The sequence below is a fragment of the Schistosoma mansoni genome (assembly GCF_000237925.1).
Source record: "Schistosoma mansoni, WGS project CABG00000000 data, chromosome W unplaced supercontig 0185, strain Puerto Rico, whole genome shotgun sequence".
NCBI lineage: Eukaryota > Metazoa > Platyhelminthes > Trematoda > Strigeidida > Schistosomatidae > Schistosoma > Schistosoma mansoni.
Window position 1 is genome coordinate 242,122 of NW_017386022.1, and position 19,309 is coordinate 261,430.

Below are 19,309 nucleotides of genomic sequence, written 5' to 3' on the forward strand. Positions count from 1 at the left end.
TTCTACTCATTGGAGGATTACAAATAAATTATTCTTATTTATAACAATCTACTCAATGCTCAATTTATTCAAAATTACATTGAATGTTGTTCTTTTCTGTGATAGAATGGATAATTGTTTGAATAAAATAAAGGTACACTGTACAAATCAAGAACTACTTATTAAAAAACAAACAACACAAATACTAACATAAGTAAGATTTTCATCAACTGAATAGTGTCCTATCAACAACTGTAGCATTTCAATGTAAATTGAACTACTTTTTTTTTAGCATACATCCATATTTATTATTCAGAAATGTAATGTATATTGTGTGAATCATTTTGTCATTTTGTAATTAAAGTGAATTGTATATTATTTCATTAGTTATTTGTATATACTGGTAAAGGGATTAACTATAACTATAACATTGTTCTATAAAGATTTATGAATAAGTATAGAGTTATTAGCATCATACTTAAGCTTGCTACCTCTCACGGAAAAGCATAGGGCGCTCACTAGCATTCTCCATACAAGCCTGTTCTAGGTATATTAGCATCAGATAGACAAATATTGTTTTTTAATTATTATATCAACATTCTATAATATAAATTTTATTCACACAACAAAGCTCACTTATTCAGTTGGTATTGTATGTTTGAATCTTCCCATTAATGTTTAGGACTGCAATTGATCAGATCTGAGTGGATAACTCGATGGCGTTTGAAGCGAAAGGTACTGAGTTCCAGTCCCAGAGTGAACAACAACTCTGAGATGCAAGTACATCCAGCTGATGAGTCCGAAATAAGACGAGACGCTCATCCTGGGTTTCACTGCTATTCACAATCCATCTTTACTTACAATAACCACAATGGTTGTAAATTTTTAAACACGATACATCAAATTTACGGTTTCTAATTGTTATTTGTAATCTAAAACACTGTTAGTATTTGATACTTTATTGATTACTTATTTTAATATACCAGGAAAGTCTTTATTATGATTTCGACTAGCAAGAGAATAAGTCACAAAACAAATTATTATACAGTCTAGTGAATGCTTTACATTTCAATCTTAAAGTTAATTCCAAAGTTATTTATGAATTATTTAAAACAATCATTTGACAGTAAAATAACAGTTACTGGATTCTGTATATCTCTTAAAAGTAAAGTATTTCATTATTTGAATTCGAATATAATTCTCTGTATGATTAGGTAAGTAGTTAGCCACCAAGATAATGTATCTCAATTTATGTGACATTTTTTATAACCACCATTCTGACAATCCAAATTATTTTTCTTATACCTTTGACGACTGGGTATAAGACAGGTATATCCCAGAATTATGGATGACCATTGATAAGTTAGATAACTACATCATAATAGTAAATCTAATAATATGGATTATTAAGTATAGTCATTAGATAATCCCTTATATTCTTGACTTCATTCGGATTCAATCTTTAACTTACTAACCATTCTTGACTATAAATGATCTTAAACATTACAAAGAATTTTTATATTGAGTATTTTCCTATTATCAGCTCACAATTTCTTAGACTTTGACTATCGAATGTGATCGATATTATGAGCCACCTTGACTATATTAACACAAACACACATACACCCACTAAACTTCTAGATAGCTATCATGTCAGTCTTAAGCAAACCTAAGGAAATGCGTAGAAGGACTTTAATTTTTTAAAATGGTCATTCAATCGTAAAAAGATTGATCAATAGTACGTTTAAAATTATGCTATTAATCGATTGTCGTCTATTGTTATTGCTTACGTCATATTACTACTACTACTACTACTACTACTACTACTACTTAAAAAAGACACAACAGTCTATGTGCGTATATGTGAAAAAAGGATGATGAGTATCAAAGAATAAATGGGGCATTGGTGTACAGATACCCATGTTTATAATAAGAATATTATAATAATGTACTATTGTAAATTCAATATTCCATGTTTGAGATTGATTTTTATTGGTTTAAAACTCTAATAGCAACAATAATAACGATAATAATTTAAATGTTTGAGATCGATATATACGTATATATGTATACACATATGTTATATTAGCTTGTAACAGTATGTTTAGTGTAAAATACACAACACATCAAATATACAAAGTATCCTTTAGTGATAAGGATTAAGTTTACCTTGGTAACTAAAAATTTAAAAAGAACTGTTTTCTGAGTCTAGTCCATTTTATTTCTAGACTTGTATAGTATGAGATAATAATAACAATAAAAGTAATGTAACTCATGGAGCATTTTTAAAGCATAAAGGCCTATATATATATATATATATATATATATATATGGTTTTTATGGTCTGTCAGGCCTTTATGATTTAAGGGAACTCGTTCTGTAATAACCTACTACTTGACGGAACGTTAGGTGAATATTAACTAAATTTATACTATACAAGTTTTCAGATTAGAATAATTGTATTGTTTACGTCCTCTGTTAAAACTCTTATTCATTATAGGAATTAAAGGACTGTTGTTTTAAACATTCCTTCTAGGCGGAATCATCGCACACTATGTATGGGTGTAAGTAAACTAAAACAATAAACAATTGAAATTTTTGCCTTGAAATGTCTTAAATAAAAAGTCGTTTATCAGCATAATAGTCTTTAGAGAAGATAAATTTTAAATTTTCTGAATTCCAATGTCATAATATTCAACAGAGAGTTTAATCTGATTGGTATCCTAGTAATCATAACCTCATAATCATCGTCAATATTTCATTTTCTCCATAAAGTACATAACGAAATGAAGATTTTAAAAAAATGTTGTAAGTGTTTAAACTTTGACGTCATTCAATTAACAAGATATTTTTATTATTAAGAAACTTAACTGAAGCACTTAATGAAAAACACAACCTAATCATTCAAACAAACAAAACACATGACTGAACAAAACAAGTTTAACCGATGTAATTTGATAAACCTGTATTGTATATCTACTATTTGTGTTATCTAAAACGTAACCTAATCCTCTAATCGCTACAAAAATTGGCCAATACCATAAAGAAAATTAACAATTAAAGAAAAAATTGATGGTTCTAGTATGTTCTTTTCTTATTCAGAATCTTATTCTGATTTTTTTACCGTCTTTAAACTGATATACAAATAAAGTTACAAATAGTCTTTATGACTAATGTACATATGAATAGTGTAGATATTCTACTTAGTAATGTAATATTTTTACGAAATTTTCATGATAACATATACGTTGTTAAGTAAAACACCCGTTCTACATATGGTAACACTTGATGACTGTATGGTGTACATCGTTTACATTGGCAACCATAGAGTAAATTTATTAGTTCTGAAGTTAAAGTTGAGTATTGAAGATAAAAATTTCCTGGTTAGTGTTTTTTTAGTGAGGTAGTTTTCTACGGGATAGGGTCGCTAACCCCATGCCCAACCCTCCTCATTTATCCGGGTTTGGGATCAAGAGTAGCGGGTTTATTGAAGATAACAAAATAACAGCCCAACCAAACTCTACCATTTTCTGAAATTCCAAGCCGTGATTATCGTGAACTACATGATAAAATATAAAGAAATTGAATATAACTAGAAAGCGTTAAAATGAGGCACCACTAAAGATAAAAAAAATGTAGAAATTTAGTCTACTTATTTATTGAATACTCTGTTCCTGTAAAATAAAATATTGTAATCAACAGAACCAGTATTTGGAAATGTTCACCCCAAACGTTTACGTAAAATTAACTAGGACTAATTCAATGAACACAACTGTTTACTTTTGCCTTCTATTTACATAACTGATATATTAAACTTAGAAGACTAAAATACAGGGTTTAAATAAGTTAGGTCTCTGGTTAGTGATAATTACTCACCACTAACAACTATTTATATTTCCTTCAATGTTTTAGTGTATCCAAGTATGAAAATAAAGTTGGTCATTTTAAATTCCAAAATATAAAAGTCAAGTTTATTGAATATTTTACAAACTAATCTTGTACATTCTTGTTTGTAGTAACTATGAATAACTTTATTTCTGTAACCGTTGCTATTTAATGCATATGAATAGCTTTTAAATAATGTTGCTAAACATTAGTTTACTTTAATAATAGTAAGTAGTATATTATAAATAAATAAAATTATATTGATGTCATGAAGTAACCTAGGTTAGGCGACATATGAGAATCCAGAACTAGAATTCCGTAATTACGTTTGTGATTTCATTCAGTAGTGAGCAGATTTAAATTTTTAGACTTCAGGGTTCGTGAAGATAATAAGCCCCATGTTTTAATGAAATAAATTAGTTATATAAAACAATCATATAACATTATGTAAAGTAGTATAGTATATTTTAACTATGGCTTATAGCACCGTAATGTACTATGTTAACTACGGAACAATTATCTCGGTTTATTAAAAGTAGTGCGAAGTTATTTCAGTTATATAATATCAGCTAGCGTTAGATGAATTTACTTCTGCTTTCAAGTTATCAGATTACAGTATCTTTCCAGAAACAATCGTGATGATAATTATCTATATATTTACAAAAATATATAATTCTTTTCATTATTAGGAATGGTATTCATCTTTATGTCATTAACTACAGACAGTTGTCTATCGATTTGTATTTTTTAAAGGGGCTAATTAAGTCTTGTACTTCTCTACCTCCATACCTAGTAATTCCGTCCTTGAAAATTTATAATTGTATTCACATCAAACATGTTAATTATCCACTTTCAATGTTTGTCTTCCTTTTATAAGAAAAATACGTCCTTCTAGTTGATTATCTACGAGATAATTCTGAAGGCTTCGTTTATCACTCATCCTGATAACAGTTATTAGATGAAGCTCGATGGTGTATGGATTTCAGAAAACGGTATAAACAGTCAACTTCATTTTGATATTGAACAGCACAGATCAGTAAGTTACAAACTCACAAGGCGAATATGATCAGAAATGGGAATGCGATTAAGTGCGATCGAAAGAATACAGATGTGAATTAACAGTAGAATGAATTAACAAAATTCAAGCTCATCTAAAAAAAAGTGGACGAGTCACCGGGCGGTTTAAAAAACAACTTACATTTAAACTTGTAAGAGGGATATACGGGTAGGCTATCACGTGATCAACCAAACACATTCATCAAGGGATAATAATATTACAGGGATATACAAATTGCTACTGTCCCATGACACTTAACTTAGTTGAAGGGCTTGACAAAACTAAACGTAAACGGACTTGAATGTAGGTGAGTTGCTATATCCTAAGCAATACCTATCTCAGGGTATTAGTAATTCGTGTATATTTTGTTTCGTATGTCTTAGTTCAATAATCACTTTTTAAAAATCCTTACCACGACTCTGAAAAAGGGTTATGAATCCTTTTTGAGACGAGTCTCAACTAGGAAAAAACGCGCGTCTTGATTAGACTGCTAGCCACCATCATCTCAGTTTATAAGGGTCCTGAATATCTGATAATTACTTTTAATCATTTCATGAAGTATTTTGTGATTACAACCAGAAATTACCGATGTGTCTGTAAGTGAATTTAATAACTTTATGGAGAATCTGCTTGTATTCTGACTACACACTGTTGTTTCTTATCTTATCTCGTCACTCATTAAAGGTCTTGAGAGCAAACTGATGTTAATATCTGTTGCTATCAGTGAAAGCAAATCAATCACCAACTGAACCTTTATGTTCTGAGAATTTCCTGCATTTTAAATTTAGGTTATTTTTTTTATCAACTAGTATTACTACCCATTCAACAATAACTTTGTTTTGTATGTTTTAATTCACTCTATTAGATCGTTTTTGACCTAGTTTATATTTTAAATTTTTCCCTCTTCACAAATATGCTTCATAGTAAGCTGAAAATAGTTTTCTTGTAATCACAAATAAGCCCATCGCAGATTCCATCCACATTTATCAGTTTTTAATGGCCCGGTATCTGACTCCACGTAGATCGCTTGCTGCTTGTTATCGAAATATACATATCGCCGTTCTTCGTGCATAATCACCTACTTAACTCGCGTTAGTGAATAAGGGAATTAAATAAGCCAAATGCCAGAATGGATTTTTGAATACGTATATTTCGTACAATCGTTGATCGAAGTGTAAAGCAAAACGAAATGACGAGCAAATGGAGAAGGCGAGTGAGCCAAGTCATTCTAGAGAAAGAGTGAATCGGTATTTATGGTCAAACAAAAACAGGTTACAGACAAATAATGAGTAAGTAATTAGCACATATACGATAATATAAAAATAGTCAGGATTAATAAGCGAATAAGTTAAAGGGTAAAAATGTGGCTTGAGAAGAATGAATAGATTGTTTCTTCCAGAGGCTAGAATAACCTATGTGTGCTTTATATATTAGCAGCTCCTACAAGTTTGCATTGTTTTCTTTTCTTGTTTTGGCCATTACCATGATTATATGATCAGTTCAAAACAATTCTCAAGACATGCAAAAAGACTCTCCTTTACAAATGACACTCCACAGTACTTATTTTTACGTAATCAACGCTAATAAGTGAATAATATTATTTCTCTTAGTAATGATCACTACTGTTGTTATACAATTTTACAGCCTGTTCCGAATTTCAGAAATATATTACGTACACTTTCTTTTTTGCTTAACCACATAACATAGCTTTCAATTGACCTGTTAGTTATAGGTTATTATCATTGTCTAATTTATTAAAAAGGTAAATCTTGGAGATTTATATTGGACTTGAATTTTTCAGGCAACAATAAGTAAACTTGGTGATTTTGTTGTGCATCTGTTGTACAGGAAAAAAGTTTTCTAGATAAAAGGTTCAAATCATATTGTTAAACATACAGGTGAAAGTAAACATTACCAGTAACTTGAGAATCGTTTCTTCATAAATCGCATAATTGGAAATTCCTGATTAACTAGTAACCTATCCATAATTTAAAGCGACTATCGTTTTTGTTGTGCAGTGGCAACAGCCAGAAAATAGTTGGAATCAAGGCAACAGTAAAGAGCTGTAATTTTAGCCTCCTTCTCTTCATATTTGTACCTCAGACAATGTTAAGTTTTGGACCTTTGGTATCTTTTAAGACTAAAAACCACACATTAGTTTAGGACAAAATTGCTTTCAATAAATTCTTTCCTGATTTTCAATGGTCTTTTGGTCGAGTTTAATTTAAGTCCAAAGCTGTTTTAAGATTGAAATGTTCTCCACCAATTACCTAACTGGATAATCGTCTTTTGAAATCACAGACTTTATGTAAGTAAAATACTTTAATCTTCCATGCAGTATTAAAGAAAGCATGATTACAGTGAGCCTTAATTCATGACAGTTTTCTTGCTGAGACAGACTTAGCGATATTGAGTATTATTTGGTTGAGAATATTAGTACAAAAAGAGTCTAAGAAGAGTAACTCACTAAATATTAGATATGACGTTTGTAATTACAGTGAAATTACTTTATGTTGCCGACTTTTATTGACAGTTATAAGATCTTTAGAAATAATTTTTTCATTTCTCCAATATGATAAAAGCTTTTTAATTCTCTACAACACAAAAAAAATATTCATTTAAAGGCACGTAAATGTTCTTCTTATTGCTGTTTTTAAGTTTGTTAATGGCACTATAAGCGATTCCAAATATCCGACATATTTTGCGTTCACAATTGTCATAAAGTGGAGTAAGTGGTGATTAATACATACATCTGAGTAAACCACTAATAATGTGATTTATTCTAGAATGAAATTGAGCAAGAGAGAAAACAATCAACCGACTTTGTTTGTATAAGTTAGCAAGTTTGCCTAATTCTTTAAACTGTATCGTGCATGTAGTTAGGAAAAAAATTTTAAAAGCTTTAATCTTCCTTATGGATCCCGTGAATATCCTTTCACTACAGACTATACGTCATGACTTTGCTTATGTATACCTTTCGTCCTTTACCACTGTATAATTCTTAATTGATTTTTTCTAAAATCTATTTTGTAAATAAATCACTCATCAGTTGAAATTCATAATATTCATTATACTACTAATTTTTTTCCAATTTTACAAATCAATAAAAACAAATTGTCTCCTTTGTACTATTTAAACTTTTGTTAATTTAACTCGGTTATTTACTTACTTTGAAGAAGTGACTTACATTAAGTGGCCGTTTCGTGCTGTTATGGGACTCCTCAGCAATGCGCATCTATCGGTTAAGTGCTCTGGTGCGAGACTGGTAGGTCCCGGGGTTCAAATCTTGCGGGGTGGGATCGTAGATGCGCACTGCTGAGGAATCCCACAATAGGTTGAAACGGCCGTCCAGTGCTTTCAGGTTTTCCATGGTGGTGTATCTTCAAATGACTGATGATTTCAACTATAATTTTTAAATATCAAATCCAATCTTGGCATTGATACCTATAAACTGTTAACAGATTATTGGTACATTTCAGTAATAGACTGTTACTGAAAGTAGCTTAGAAAAAAAATCAAAATCAAATTAAACTTTTGTGACCATAATTGTTTCCATATACAATGACTAATATTTATATTTATATACCCATTTACAAAATGATACCCAGGGTTAATAAATGAATAATTAAAACTGTAATCATTATTAATTGATAGCAGTTTAGTAAAACAATCAAAAAAAATTACGTATTCAATTCATTAAATGTAACTATCCAATACATTTTAAACAAAATTTACATAATCATAATTGGTATGTTTTGTACTATTATCTTAATTGTATTTAATTAAAATTTAAACAATTGGATTAGTAGATTTGTCATTATGTAGTATAGTTTCATTTTCAATTTCAGTAGTATTAGTTGATTTACTGAATTGAAATACAGAATACATTATAAAATTTAAACTATACATTAATTGTGTAAATCATCTTTTAAAGAAAACATAAGTAGATTTTTAATTACATGATTAGTAATTTAACCAGGTCACCAGTGTCATATGTGCACACATGTTCATCAGTGTTATGTGAAATTTAAATAATAGTTAATGAGTCACTGGTTTCAGACATAAATTTCACCATAGTAACTTTATTTGTAGTCACTTTAAATAAAAAAATTTTTATTATGTTGATTAGATCTCTAAATGAGCTACAGCTTATGCCTATTTCATAGTAATAATAATAATTATTATTATACGAGCAGAGATGGATGGTGACTAGTGGTGAAATCCAGGAAATGTGTCTCGTCCTATTAGGGACTCATTAGCTGCATGTACCTGCATATCCATATCTCTTTATATTAATTGTGACTTGTGGCGATACCGAGGTGATCTTCATAAGATGTGCATATGCCAATAAGAGACTGATCAATGACAGTTCTAAACATCAATGGGAAGATTCAAACAACTAATACAAAAATGAAATAATAGTAATGATAACTCAAGAGTTAAATTTTAGATCAGTTTCACTCCTTAAGTATAACTTACTACAATTATTCACTATCTTTGTTTACGAACGACTATTAATAACAATAACAACCAGTTTGATCTTATTGTCGACAGTAGTAGTAAATAGTTGTAAATTTGATTAAAATTTGTCCTATTCTGTATTATTAACTATAATTTCATTAATCGTAGAAACGAGTTAAGCAGCCTGAATAAACATTCAGGTACACTGTCAATTGAATTCTTTCAAGGATATATATAAATATATATTTGTAGTAATTACTTCTTTTCATTATTTAATTTTTGAGTAATTGGTCAAAACTTCACTGACTTTTAAGACATTATGTTCACAGGACGTCAGTGAAAACTGATCTTCATTATCAGTTTTATTCTCTTAGTTACTTGCAGACATTATGTATAAGAAGATTACTACTACTCTGTGCACTACCGATTAAGTGAAAAGTATGCAGAAACATATGAATCCGAGTAGTTGACAGGTAAAATATAATTTATTACAAAATAAACTCAGAATATCACCTATTTTACCTCAAAACAGAAGATTATATACATGTTTACTGCATTTCTACCGGGAAATAATGATTTATTTCCATCCTTCAGAACTATAGTACTAGTTAGCAACCAGTAGTATGTCGATATTAATATTTTACACCCTGTTATGTTAACAATATTAGCTTTACCACATCATCGATATATATTGAATATGTCAATAAATTTCACCGTTGATGCTGCAAACTGTACAACTTAGAAAAATCCACTTTTTTCTTCTCTGTAATTATCGGTATTTCTTTTAGGATTATTCGTTTAGCGTTTACTTTATTACCTGAACATCAGTGATGTTCATAAAAATACTACCTTAATTGGGTACCTTTGCTGGCATACTAACTGATGTCGATCCATGACGACTATTATTTATTCATTAATTAAATCTCCAAACTGTTATACCATCAAAACTACCGCTCACATATACAAGCGTATTTTCTTTACCGATCACATTAAATATTAACTATATTATTACCACTTTTACTTCTTCTTTACAGGTCTAGGTTAAGGTTATGGTGTAACTCATTTCTTTCGGATCTTAACAATATATATTTACATAAAATGGTTAAATGATAAATATATTTTTGTTATATCCAAATGAGTAGAACAATTGTATCACTGACGTTTCGTAACTTAATGTAGGCCACTTCGTCAGATTAGTAGCTTAGGTTAAGTCGCGAAGTGTCAAAAATACATTTTTTTCTACTCATTGCGATATAACAAGAAAGATATTTTTCAATAATTCTCTACACAATGCTCAATTTATTTGGAACCATCAAGTTCAACCTTGGCATTTTTGCCTATAAAATGGTTTGTTTCTCATTCAAGATAGATCACTTATATATATGACATATTGTTTATTTACACTCTATTTTATCTAAGTTCTCAGTGTAGGACTTAACAAGCAGTATTGCAAACATACTATTTGCTTTGGCAAACGTATAGGTTTAACTTTTTAATGACAGTAACTGAGTAATATCGATCAGTATTTTTTTATACGTTTAACAAACTAAAACCACATTTTAAGTAATATATGATGTTCTTTTAAACGTATTTAAATGCCAAAAATCTAAAATAAACTTACATAATTTTGAGATTCTAACTATCTCAAAATATTATCTATTTCATTTGAACATAAAATATAGAGATTGTTTTCCTCTTATATTTTAAAGTACCTTTCTTATCTAACTTAATACTTAATAGAAATTAGTAAGACATCTGATGGGTTTTGAAAGAACTCTAGACATCATATTCACTTGACCTCAATGTACTTGATTCAACTACCATAAATTACTCTGACTATATTTATGTCATTTAAACAAATACTAATTAGGTTTTATGTCCTGGAAAGAGTTACGATAAGTGACAGACACAGAAGTAATGACACTGCCTACATACAATATATAAAGGTTCAAATCATTCCTTCTAATCTTGAAGTTGTAAACAGTTTCCAATTCTCTGGTGAAAGAATACCCTGTACACAGATTTTGGCTTTAGAGAAAATAACTGGAAGCTGAAACGTTTACCTTTAAAATATCCTCTAACTAAATAGAAACAGCTTTATCAACCAGTGTAACATAGTCTAAAATCAGTTCGCTTCTGATCTCAAAGTATCTGTGAGGTTCATTCACTGTCTGAACAAAAATGCAAAACATTGAAGCGAATACCTAACATCAAATTGTTTTATATCAGCCTACTGTGGTTTATTTAAATCAGCTAAAGAACGAATATTAAGAAAATGATGTTCTACTTTTCTGTACAGTTAACAACGTCGACTCTATTTTATAGGTACAGCTTAGTAAAGTGCATTCTTACCTGTAACAAAACAAATCAGAATCATGACTGGAATAAATTCTATGCTGATTTACCAATGAGTTGGGAAGATTAATAAATGGATTTATACTGCAAGTATGGTACAGCTCACTGAATTATCCTACTCAAAAGGTTTTATCAATTGTGATAAATAACTAGATGATACATATTTTTTATAATTGAAGTATGGATAGAAAATGAAATTTTGTCAATGACAAAAAGGCAACCACCGTTTCCCGCCTACATTTAATAAAATTCATCGAAACACCTGTTTGAGAAGTTTTAATAGATTATCCAGCATAAAAATTAGAATGATAAATAAATGATCAGTAGTCAATGCGTTCTACGAACAATCTACAAAATCGACAATACAATCTTCCACTATTTCGATACAAAATTTGATTTTCTTGATGAACATCTTTTATTTTCAGTCAGTTGTACATACTAATCGTTATTCATAATCAGTGTATGAATTTTGTCCTAGTTATTGACTGAAGTCATTACACAGAAGTATAATATACATCATCTATCAATCTGAAATAATTACATTTTAAAAGCATTAGTTATTTGTTCCACATATATATATTTGTTTTGAAATTCTAGTTGTTTGATTTTTATTCATATTGTTATATCCTAGCGATGATGAAAGTACGGGTAACTTCGGGGACCTATTAATGAACTATTATTCTATATATATTCTTATTGTTTAACTATTGAGTAATTAGATTGTGTATATCTATATTCATATTATTACAAGCTTCATTTCGGCCTATGGATTATTATTATACGAATTACTGTTCCTAAATTATATTCAGTTTATTGATTACTGTTTCCCACGTTCACAACCACATTTGGCTTGATCTTGTACAAATATTATTTTCTATTTTATGGTGTGATGTAGTCTGTCTGTCTGGTATATAAACCGAGTATGCTTGAAAAAAATGATTCGCACAGCAGAAGCTGTTAATGGTGTTCTGGACTCAACTGAAAGGGCTAGGCGGATAAAGGACCAATAAGGACGCTGGACTGCTCATACCGGTCGAACGTCCTTGTTTTGGCACAGTGCTAAGATTGGATAAGTCGTATTTAGATTGATGGGTAATTCACGTGATAAAGGCCGGACATAAATTCACAACAAATTGGCAACGGCCTTCTTTTTATAAAGTCATAACACATATTAAGTCAATATGCCTTTGATTCTATTAATTTACATAAACTGTGTGCTTTTTGATGATATGTTTCATAATTTATATTTGTACCAAATCAGACAGAATGGAAAGAAAGAATACTGCGTATCGCCCATTCAACTCCATTCAGAATGAATGAATTATTTGACAACTATTTCTACATAATTTATGGCCTTAATATGGCATCATAGTGACCTCATTTTTCTGTACATTCATTTTTCAAGTTATACATCGTTTTCAAATACTTAAAATTACCCATTGTGTCAGTGAATGAAAATAACAACAACTCTGCGAGAAAACTTCTTTTGCGACGAAACCATTTACTTAAGTAGTACATTCATATTTATAGTTTGGTAAATATTTCATTGAAAAGAAAATTTTTTTATTGTGTTCCATTTGTCTCTATAAATCGTCTCTAAATCTTTTCAAACAAGTACATAGACTTCAACAACACTCCGAATAGTCCAGGTCATCACCATTGTACAATTACAGCATGCTATATATTTTCGAATGAATACGATTGTCAATCTCTTGGATTTTTGCTTCGTGAATGCCATTTTCCGCAAACCTTAACTTGATAGTTTTTTTTCAGATCATCTATTTTTGAAAGCTGTCGTATTTATCAGTAATACATTTATGATTATATATTATTATTTTAAACGTTCGCATCAATCCTACATAAACATCTGTTTGCCATTATAAGTAAATATCTTCTTTAGGTATATTTTACAAAATACATTTTCCTTTTTTCTGTAAATAGAAAATTGTGAATTAGTGGTTCGCTGTAATGGTTCCAGTCAGTTGTATCTATCTAGGAATTAGGCTAAATTACCGTATTATGATTTACTTAAGCTTTTCTTTGGTTATTTTGAAACACATTCAAATCATACAAAGTTTATGAAGAATCGGTAACAATTACATAAATATTAATTTCCTTTCTGAAACTCACTTAGAATTCTTGACATGACAATTTCTCGACAACACTATAATCCAGTGCAAACAAAATTAGCCACAGATTAGTGGGTATTTTGACCATATCAAAGGAAAGTTGTCCATTAGGCCTTTATGATTAAATCTCTTTCAGCACAACGTTTATAAGACAGTATAGGCGGCATATGATTGTATAAGCTGTTTTGTTAACAACCTAATATGATTTTATGGCATATTGTTGCTTATTATCCCGTTTTTGTTTTCTGTATACGTATCATCAACAGATAATGAACAAGCCTAGATAGTATGTCGCGTGTCTTCCTGCATTACACGATAGTCATTGTTTGAATTCTTCTTTTATCCTCTTCCAAAATGAAATAAATTAGTGGTAAAAATGTAAAAGACGAGTGCTGCTTTTCAGCATGAAGAGTGGTGCTATCCCAAATGGATTGATTGATTGACTTGGATACCAGAATGATATCCTAAGTCATAGGCAGCTGAATAAAAAGTAGTTACTTTTTAAGCAGACCGTCAATGAATAATTTTACTGAAGAAAGTTCTGTTGTGCTGTAAACTATGTTTTGATTGGTAAACGACTGTCGTCTTCAGTCTGTAAATAATATTGTTTGTTCTCCGTTAGGCTAGTCTTACTGGCCTGTACTTTGTTTTTCTTGGGTTTATAGGCTTAATTATCTATATTTAACTACTTTGAGTAACATGCCTGGTGTAAATGTTTGTTCGATATTCCATTGGTCCCGAGTAAATTTGTAAATCGGATGTCATTTTGATTTATCAAGTTAACTGTCTTAAGAAATCCATTGAATACGAGTCCCTTAGCATCTAGTTCACATGTATTAGGCAACAATTTAAAGTAATACTGTACACATTTTTGTGATTTTCGTGAAGAACTTACAGACCTTGATCCGTGTATACATTACCAATGGAAACGGATCGTTGCGCTCCTAGCCTTCTTACAACCTATTCCAGCCATCATGGCTCGTGACGGTAGTTGGTGTATGGACACGCATAATTCATATCCCAATCGTCTCTGAGTCTAATCTCATAGTTGTCTACCCAAATGCCCTATGATATGCGACCAATGCCTTTAATACACTGATGGAACACTAGTAGCGTAAGGGCACCCTATATAGTACCGAACACCGGTCTACGCGCTCTCCTAGCTTCTTGGTGAACATTCGACTAGTCCTGTTAAACATGTCACGAACCCCCTTACCGTCTTCATAGTAAATATATGTATGTTTACCGAATATAATATGATGCTTTCATTTTCCGAAAGTAAGACATATAACAGTTAAAAATGGAAGTAAAGTGGCAATATACAGCACGTGACGCGACTTATCTTCATCGATTACCTGAAATATAGAACAGGAATATTAGTTTGGTAGGTGCATTCAGTTAGACTTTAATATCAATTTTGGAAGAATGAATGGACTTACTATATGAGAAATAGTTATACTGCTACAATGAATGTTGTCAAAATCGGGTTTTCCAGCACGCACAAACTACTCGAACCTCAAGAAGGTCATCAAAAAATAATTCGAATAGAAAAGCTGAGATCTGCAAGCTGTCACACTATTCAAGCACTTAACCGATATACTTTCATATCTTAAGACAGGAGCCTATTGCGTATCACCTCATTGATCAGACTTATGACCCTTCTTATTCCATCCTCGGCAGTCGTCAATCTTAAATGTGCGGTGATTGTGAGGACCTTATTATGGAGAGGACGATACAGTCTATTTCTTTTCAAGGCGGTATAGCCGGAATATTTTAATCTAAATCTCCCCCGGTAGCTTAAGTCCATCTCCTGAAGCGCATCGAAACTAAATAAACAATTTCATTAAAAGAAGATGAACATAAACGTACCTGTAAACTTGAACACCGGAAGGTGTCTGCATGGAATCCGGCATATTTAGAATACACGGCATGTGCAATTACCGTCGTTTATATCCACTATAGGTCAGTAACTACCGTCTACAAAGAACACTAATTATGACACGCTTTCATCAATGTACATCATGGATTTCTTTTTATAGTCTCTAAGGGCTACAAACATGGTGTACGTAGTCAACTTGTCTAAGTAAGGCACTTAGCCATCTGACTCAATGAACCCACGTTTGTGACTACAATGGCTTGCGTTCACTTCTTCTTCCTTTCCATATGTATGTCTTCCACATAAATTTACATAAAAAATCTTTGTGACATAACTTCTGCTCCAATTGCGTATAATAACTTTCAGTGCGGTTATTTGTGTTGTATCAATATCACTGTAGCGTATCAGCTTCATCCAGCTGCTGTCTGAGTACATGGCAATACGTCTACTACGTACACCAGTTATGCGTTGAATCTGATAAAACTTTGCCACTGACTGTTTACAAGGGAGTCAGTGTAAGTACTGCTTCAATATTGAATGACGAGTCTTTTTACACATAGCTCTACACACCTGAAATCAACATAAACTATGTGGGCTGTATGGTGAGTTATTTCTAGCTCAAACGCAATGGATTTTACACAATCCATTGAAAATGTTTCCGTATTACCAGTGTTCGTAATGAATAGTTTGAATTGAACATGATCCACACCACATGTTTCTTCTTTTCTTCCTTCATCTGGGTAAAGATAAACGGGGTTCTGCACTGAAAGAGTCTATAACTAAAGACATTTGAAAAACAGAGCACTTTCACTTACTTTCCTCTGTTACTATTGTATGTCAAATCAAGGCAAATTACTTTAGGGAAATGTTCATATATTTCAATTCGTTCCTCAGTACTAAATACTATTCTCCTCGCTCTGTTAACATCCTCACTATAGCATAGAAAAACATTCGTACCACTAAGTAAGTTCGAAAGCACATAACTAAAACTACCTCAACTTAGAAAAGCACGGATCTATAGGAAAAACGTACGTTTGACAACTTTGTTTCAAATTATTGACATAGTGAAAGGTAATGGTCTTTCCAAAATTATCTTCAACATATTTAACAATCCGCTCAGGATCACTCACACCTTTTCTCATCGGTATAAGAACTTGTAACTGATCGTCATTTAATCACCTGGATTACCCATCATTTGTCAGATACGTTTCATCGAAAGGATGGTTATGGATCATCTTTGATGAAGATATTACGTAACGGGTGAGATCATACCGCAAACGAAACATGGCTTTGTAACCGGTAATTTTTGATCTATAAAGTATAATAACAGTTATTTAACCTTTCACTCTCTGACCATGGAGCTCCGGCTACATTTAATGGCCAAGACAACAGACATTACTACATACTAGTATCAGATTTCCGGCTATTCAATGTTCAGCTCGCTTTCACTCACAACGTAATACGTCCCAGTCATCTAATAATGTTATATGGTGTATGATCAATAGCAAAGCTCCTGCAATAGACCAAAGCATCTTTGAATTGGTCCCAGGTTGTTAAGTTTTTAGGTCTCATAATCCTTTCGTAAACATCACTGGTATCCACAACAACTGGACATTCAGTATTATTTTGACTTGTTGATGGGATAGAGTTATCTATAATACTAAAGAAAATAACAAACCGAAGATCGCTTTCTTTCATTGCACTCTATAATATTATAAATAACAGTTAGGAACAAACTTGTGGACAGTTAAAAAATTCAAGGCGGCACCAACATTTATTTTAGCTAAAAAACTAACCATAGTTTCCGATATATATATATATATAAAGAATAGAATGATGCAATCCGATCACCATTGCTTACAAAGATAGAGGAAATGGTAATTTCCGCTTCATTTCGATTAGTCACTAAGTAGACTGCCAAAATTACGAAGCGAAGTTGAGTTTATTTCATGTCTAATTAATTACAAGAATAATAATGTTTTCTAAATAATTGCATTCATGAGAAATAATAAGTATAAGACTAATGCAAATATGGAAGATTTATTACTTATGAAATTTAATAAATTTCCTACCGAACGAGATGTACGGTGTTCTTGCTTTATAGAAAAACCACGTATAACTACTGTCAAATCTAGTAACATTGAATCTGACTATCATATCATGGGTTTGTTGTTACTATGAAAAAAACTTTCACATATTGATAAAAAAATACTTCGAATCAATTTTTTATACATAACTCATGTGAAAATCAGTTTTCTACAAAAAAACTATTCACAAAGTAATATGAAATTTATCAATCAGTTGTTTACCTGATAAATAGCTTAGTGTAATTATTCAATCAATTAACTTGATGAAATAATCCACTATGTCTATCACTTTTTTCAGAATCATTAAAGATATCCGTTAGTATAGCAGTGAAGGTCTAGATTAAAACATCAAAGATTATTATTATTATTATTTATTAGCTTTATTCAATATTATATTTTTGGTACAATATAGAATTCTCAGCACAAAGTACTTCAACAAGTTTCCGTTTCTTACTTCTTCGTCCTTCCTGACGATGAATATTGAGTGATCGCTAGTTAGAAGTTAACAGTGAAGTCAATCGACATCTGAATTATGTACATTCTTCTCACAGCATATTGCCAGCAACCACTATATCTCTGATTAGGCCTTCTGTAACATTTATAGCGAAAGGTTTTACACTTTTCAGAAACGCACCTGAATAGGTTGTGCGATTAATAGCCATGATGATGTATTAAAACAAACAACATTAGATAACTTTTGGAAATATCTAGATGACAGGAACAGGTAGCCCAGATGTTTAAACAGGCCGCCAACTATTCCCACAATTAAATTTAATTGTCATACTCGTTGAAAATATGAGTGACTAATCAAATTCATTTGCTTACTGGATAACATGATGACATTTGAAACGATAGGTACTAGGTTCAAGTTTTAATTTGACCATCAAGACTGGACTGTAATTATAAAGAGGTGATGAACGCAGGATAGAATGGATTCTGTTGCTAGTAACAGTTCGACAAAGCAAGAATAATTCTGTTTTATTTAAATGAGTCACTATTCCTTCATGCTCCACGTTACTTGATATTGATTTATCGAGTACACTGAATCTCTACATACGAGAATCTGAAAGAAATCAATTATAAAATCCACACATCGATTTAAGGTTAGTTTATTCATTAACTTTCCATTCATACCCAATTGCATTGATTGATTGTGTATCAATTTAGTGTCGAATCATTTTATTGTACAAATTAATTCCTTGTCATCGATAGAGAGTTGTGGGTAGTTATCATACGCTCACTAGTGATTGGCTTCGAGAGTGAATTTTCAGAGTATTGTTGAGAAGCCATGACCAGTAGAGGTCAACCGTGTCGGGCATGACTTATCGCTGCAAGGGAAAGCGGTTATACATGGTTTCACAAAAAGACTTGGTTTAAATTCATGGAATATCTCAATTTATTCACTGGGTACAGGAACAGGAAGCCCAAATGTTTAAACAGGCCGCCAATCGACGTATGTAAATACAGTTGAACAGTATAG

The 19,309-nt window shown here is 31.2% G+C and overlaps 1 protein-coding gene across 1 annotated transcript in view; it reads left to right on the top strand.

Annotated features, from left to right (window-relative positions):
• The window catches only part of Smp_075390 (hypothetical protein), a gene marked incomplete at both ends in the record, with an annotated part of 6,333 nt that extends 1,753 nt beyond the window's left edge, over positions 1-4,580 (top strand). The window contains one exon of the mRNA XM_018790963.1: positions 4,554-4,580. Coding sequence (XP_018645815.1) covers positions 4,554-4,580 — 27 coding nt within the window. The remainder of the gene's footprint in view (positions 1-4,553) is intronic.
• Positions 4,581-19,309: the final 14,729 nt, after the last annotated feature.